Here is a 6,036-nt window from a genome sequence, read left to right as displayed (position 1 = left end):
AATTACCCAGAATTCCTTTTGGGCGTGAGCGAGGCAACTGGAGAAGCACGAGACTGGCCCTCATCGAAATCCCAGGATGACTCGTTTGGTACGACGCTCCGGCGTCATGTCTGGAGGTACAGCGTTTTTCATTTGTGTTCAAACATTTCTTCAACTGGTAATCGAGCGTATGAAAGAAGCACTTGTCTGCACCGGAGAACGCACTTTCGAACCAGCTTGCCTGAGGACTAGGCTAGGTTGAGCTCACATCCTGTTTTTGAATAAGTTTTACATTTAATTCCAGGTTATAATGTCATACGACAAATGCTAGATTTATACCACTCACACCTTAGTCAAAAACTATATTGGGGGGAATAATGTCCGCTTTAGAAGGTCATAATTTCTCAAGTATTTTAATTTTTCAAGGTCAAGTTAATTGTTTTTGCCTTTGTACTGAGCATTATTAGTATTTGAGTATTTAAAAAGCTAATGGTGAGGAAGCCCAAAGGAAACCACTGGGCTTATAAGCAAGAGAAAATGAGGGGACAGAGAGGGAGGCTCCCGGTCCAGCCCTTGGGATATATCATGTACGTCCACGAAAGTTGTTTCGTGGACATAACATATCCCGGGCAACGCGCTGAGCCTCCCTCTCTGTCCCCTCATTTTCTCTTGTTATAAGTTAATGAATTAATATATGAAGTATTAACTCAAGTATATATGTAGGATTGGGAAACAATGAAATATTATAATAAGAAGAATACTTTTAGTTTACGGGAAAAGGTGACGAATTTAAGACCGTGGAAACAGATAGAGAATTTTTCTACATTAGTCTTGCAACGGGGCAAATAAAAAAACTCCGAACTTCTATTGTAGTTTCATAACAATGCACTTGGCGTGTACATCATCTAAGGCAAGTTTAAAATTCTCCCTTGAAGTAATGTTTGAAACTAGCTGCAAACACTACTTACTATTTACGGAAGTCTCTTCGAATATTTAGACAGTCCTTCTTTACCAACGAGTACAAGGCGCTTTTTATCCGACCCAGGATCCGACCGGTTCAGAATTCCGCCGGGTTTAGGACTGGATTCGTACATACCACACGCACCACAAAGACTCATGGCGGTTTACATTTCTTTTCTCTAGGGCGAGATCGGACGTCAGCTTGTCTGGCGAATGGACTACTTTTGGAACTACTTTTGATGGAATTACTTTTTGCTGTCGGCCAGCTGCTGTTGGAGCCAAAATTTGGGTACAGAATGAAACCGAAATTTGACCAGGCCTGGGTTGCTCGAAGCATGCCTAGCGCTAACTGCGTTACACACCATGGAAACCTAAAGGTTTTGATACCTCTCAACCAACGGTTCAGTAGTGGTAAACAATCTTCGAGCAACTGGCCCCAGAGTGTGAATAAACCTATGAAACAGAAATTTATTGTTCTTCTGATATTTCGGAATATGAGGCCAACTTTGAGAATTATCATGAAAAGGTACACTCGCTTAATTTCGGAAAATTTCTATTTCAGCCGATTTTCTTTTAACGAAACGATTGAATGGAATTGTCTTGTCTTTGATGTATTGTTTACTCAATGCATTACAGGCTATTTTTATCATCACAGTTCAATGCCAATCAGGAATTCAGTAAATATGCGTGTTTTGTTTGTGCATTAAACTGTTTACTGTTTAGTTAAATAGAATTTGCCATTGAACTCATTTCAATACATCGCAGGGGCACTGTTTGGGTCATTTAGCGACAGAATGGCTCAAGGTAACCTCCCAGCAAATTCCCACTTTCTTAGCACAGCAGCACCGAAAGAAGATCACAACGTTAACTCTACAAGAAATGGGGCACAGTCAACGACTATCAACACTGACTGGGATGTCTGGCTTCCTATGTTACCTCCGCTAGATGAACTTCCATGGACGCTGCAAGACATTTCAAAGGTCTTACGTCTTGGAAGAACACGGGAAACATTTCGCGCCATTACACCTCAGGCCGTGGAACGCGTCTCGTTTCTCTTGCAGAGACCTTTGTTGCGGATTGTGCTAGAAGCGAGACGTCTCTCAATTCTTCATTCCAAATGCTCAAGACATGAAATGCAAACGAGCATACGCCTCGTGTTGTCTTTATCATTGGCTAAGAGCTGCTTATCTTTGGCTTCGAAAGCGCTGTCATTGTACAATACTTCAAGTGACCGATTTCGCCGATCTAAAAGGACACGCAGTGGCCTCATTCTACCCGTTGGCAAAATGTTTCGATGGCTAGTAAAAATAAAAGTTGCATCCCGTATCTATGACGCTGGAGTCATCTACCTCAGCGCCTGCTTAGAGTACGTCGCTGAAGAGCTTGTCTACAGAGCTGTCACTAAACAAGGTAAGCTTTTGTTATACGTTAATTAATCAATCTGTTAAATACATAAATGCAAAAAGATGGGACAATCATATCTATTGATGTCATCTCTGTTGTGCTGACTTTCGTATCAAACGGGACTACACCAATAAATAAATTTTTTTAAAGATCTGTCAGACCAGTTATTTCGTCTCTTTAGCAAAATCAGTTTTCTATGAAGACTAAATCATCTGTTTTCATGCAGAATCTAAGGTTATTGAATTATCAACGGAAAAAAAAATAGCTGTAAGCCCAATAAATTAGCTAACATCGACTGAGTTGTTCATAATATGATCTTGTTAATAATTATAAGTTCCATTTACGAATTTACTCATTGATATTTGCACTGGACACTAACACTTAATTTAATCCATACATAATGACAAAAATAGAAAGCCTCGTAAAAAACACCGTCTCGATCTCGCCCAACGCTTGTAATGGGTTCACGAGTGATTACGTTGCCTACTACCAGAGTTTGTTTAAGATGGCTGGAACCAGTTTCACTACTTGTAAGAGACCTTCTTATTAGAAGGGTTATCACTGAAACTCTGTATCTCGTAACAGCAATGTTATGGTAGCATATGAAACATCAATTATTGCTTAACAAAATGCTCCCACTATTGTGACGTAATAGGTTTCCATGGCAACATGAAAGCTCTACAAAAACACCCTATATAGACCTTCTTCATAAATGGCGGTGACATTTATAATTCTTTTGTCCACGTGCAAATTAGCATACCAAGCCTCATTTTAGAGCAAGAATTGTTTTCAATTCACTGTATGGTATCGAGGCTTGGTAGGCTAATTTGCACTTTGACAAAAGAATTATAAATTGGCCGCCATTTATGAAGAAGGTCTATTTCGTCTTTAGTTGCTTATACGTCAAAAATGAACTTGGTGATTCCCATTTTTTATTGAAAGAATAGTAATTAGCAATCTGAGATAGATCCATCGGCAAAGCTTTAAAAAATTCACGGCAGCCAATTCAGGGCTGCCATCATTGAGTCCTGGCCTACGGGGGTTCCAGCCACCTCAATCGGTGACCCAGCAAAATAGTCCATAAAAATTCTTTGACTTGGGCCATTTTAGTTTCAATAGGAATAAAACGCAAACAGCGGTTACAAACATTTGCTCGAAATGCATAACTTTTATAAACTTAACGTTTCGTATGTTTCAACATATATCATCAGAAGTGATTATTATTCAGTTACAGATAAATTTAAATTCAAAAATACAACTGAGCGGACTAGGAGCCAACGAAATTGATTGACATAAAACGACAAGAATATGCTAATAATAGAGAGAAAGTTTCTCACTGCCAACGTTTTCATTTAAGGCTGGCTTTAGATCACGGATCAACAGAGACTCTTTAATTTTGCAATGCATGTCTGATCGACCAGTTGCTAATATTTCAAAATGATCCCACTTAATTCTACGGTTGTTTAAGAATACATGATCAGCAATTGCAGATTCGTGACAATTTGTAGTTAGGGCTTTAAAATGTTCTGTTTTTCTGACACGTAATCGGCGTTTCGTTTTCCCTATGTAGCAATCATTGCAATCCCAGCAGTTTGCTCTGTACACTACTTTTGACCTGAAGGAAGGATCTAGTTTATCTTTGAAAGGAAAAAAGACTTCGGGTGTTCTGAAAAACTATTGTGACGTTGAAAATACCATAGAATTAGTTTATACAACACCTCACAAAACAGCTGAGGTCTTGTATAAACAAATTCTATGGTATTTTCAACGTCACAATAGTTTTTCAGAACACCAATCACAGCCTCGCTTTGATGCTAAAGCTTGCTTGAGTAAGCATTTAAGGGCATCAATAGGGAAAGAAGATCCAATGAAATAGCTCACAGTTTTGAACAAAAGGCATCATCTCGAGCTCTGGGAAATAAACTCATACAGATCCTTACATTTATTCCTCAGAGCCTCTAGATGGTGCTTTTTGTTTAGGACTAAACTTTAGTCTGTTGGTCTATTGGAGATTTTAAGAGGTGCCGACTAACCGACATCTAACTTGAATAATTGAACTTTATATTGTATGTGCCGCATCACTCTTTTATTTCAAACACCCGTATAGAAGGATTGGACCAGGTTACACCTGAAGTACTGGAGGAGTGGATCAACACAGATGCTGATTTTTGGGGAATATTTCAACCCTATTATCATCTCCTGTCTGGGAGAACTGCCTTTGGTATCACGGACAGTATCGACGTGTATGCTGTATCGAAAAATGGTAACTAATGAAAGCCTTGATTGGTTATTTGAGTGGTCATGATTTGTTAAGCAGAGATGGGGTTGTGGTGAGAGCGCTCTCCTCCTACCAATGTGTCCCGTAGAGGCCAGATTCACTTCAGCCTCCTTTTAAAAACGAGACTGAGTAAAAAAAGACTGGGGCAAGAATCCGTCACCCAAGGGCAAGATTTATTCAAATAGGCTTAGTCCCCATCAGCGTCAAAAGAGTGTCTATTTTTAAACCAGGTTTTGCGGGAAAATAAACAATAGACCAGATCGACTCACTAAATGATGTACCCAATTCAAACCCTTTGGGAATAAAACGTGAGTGGACATTATAAAACAAATACAATACACAAAGATTATTTTAAACCCCGGGAGATTTGAATTAAGTTAGCCGATTTGGTCTATTGATTATCAGTTCCCGCCAAAATTGGTTTAAATATAGAAAATTATCTGATGCTGATGGGGACTAACCTGATACCAGATTCTTACTCTTGGCTAATGGACCCTTGGTTGTGGCAAGTCCTTTAATTTTGCGTCTGCGACCTGGAACGTTTTAATAAATCGGGTCATTTTGCTCATGCATGCTTTGATTAAAAGGCTGAAACGATAAGAAAATAGTGGCTGAGTTTTTACCCTTTCGGCGCTTTTCATAAGTATACTGACTCTGGAGTTCAAATTCGCTTTTTATTGCTGCCAGTCTTGTTTGCAGTGATATTTGGAGCGGACTGTTAAAAATCGACGACAGAGTGGATTGAAATCGGTTAATCACAACGCCGTAACATATTAATCCGTTCCGCCACAAAGATTGCTGACGGTGAAAGCGAGTTTGAACGCACCCTTGCGGAGCCAAGTTAACTACAGTTATACTTTGGTTGTCTTTTATCTCAGTGAAGAGCAGTCCTTCTACGGGATCATCCATACGACAAGGACTGGACAAGGCCTTAGCAACCACATGTGTGACATCAATGAATGACCTCAGAGATCTTGTATTGCGGGCTCAGGAGCTGTTCGCCGGCGTGTACCAGAGTAAAGATAACAAGTTTATCTCTCAGGTTGATTGGATCCCAAGTGCTTTGCACACGTTGTTTTATTTCGTTAAATGGTTACAGCAGGTGGGCGAGGATACATCCGACATCTTGGCTGCAACAAGACGGTAAAGACGAAATCTCCTGTTGTTAAGCATTGTTTTATATTACAAGTTGTATCATTGTTTCCCGTAGATTTCTATTATAAGAACATGGATGATAAAATTGCTCCTTAATTTTGACACGAAATTTCAACGTTAATTTAGTCGATCTTGGACAAAACGTGCGTGAAATTATTCCCTTATTTCACTCGTCACCATTTGATTACCCACTCTTATTGTATCGTTAAGTATGTATATCTTATTAGATGTTTTGGTATGTAGTATCGCTGATTAATTTT

The 6,036-nt window shown here is 39.4% G+C and overlaps 1 protein-coding gene across 3 annotated transcripts in view; it reads left to right on the top strand.

Moving 5' to 3' along the window:
- The first annotated feature begins 1,442 nt into the window (after positions 1 to 1,442).
- The window catches only part of LOC138059472 (ankyrin repeat and BTB/POZ domain-containing protein 2-like), a 24,536-nt gene continuing 19,942 nt past the window's right edge, over positions 1,443 to 6,036 (top strand). Inside the window, exons 1-4 of one of the 3 annotated variants that reach the window (XM_068905096.1) lie at positions 1,443 to 1,465; positions 1,705 to 2,349; positions 4,454 to 4,606; positions 5,500 to 5,764. In XM_068905096.1, the coding sequence (XP_068761197.1) occupies positions 1,734 to 2,349; positions 4,454 to 4,606; positions 5,500 to 5,764 (1,034 nt within the window). In that variant the 5' untranslated portion in view covers positions 1,443 to 1,465; positions 1,705 to 1,733. Of the gene's footprint in view, positions 1,466 to 1,704; positions 2,350 to 4,450; positions 4,607 to 5,499; positions 5,765 to 6,036 lie in introns of all 3 variants that reach the window. The other 2 variants (XM_068905097.1, XM_068905095.1) reach the window with 2 other exon arrangements.

Source organism: Montipora capricornis, chromosome 8 (genome assembly GCF_036669925.1).
Source record: "Montipora capricornis isolate CH-2021 chromosome 8, ASM3666992v2, whole genome shotgun sequence".
In the NCBI taxonomy this organism is placed as follows: domain Eukaryota; kingdom Metazoa; phylum Cnidaria; class Anthozoa; order Scleractinia; family Acroporidae; genus Montipora; species Montipora capricornis.
Note: the sequence above shows the minus strand (reverse complement) of the source record. Positions and strands in the feature narration are given on the sequence as shown.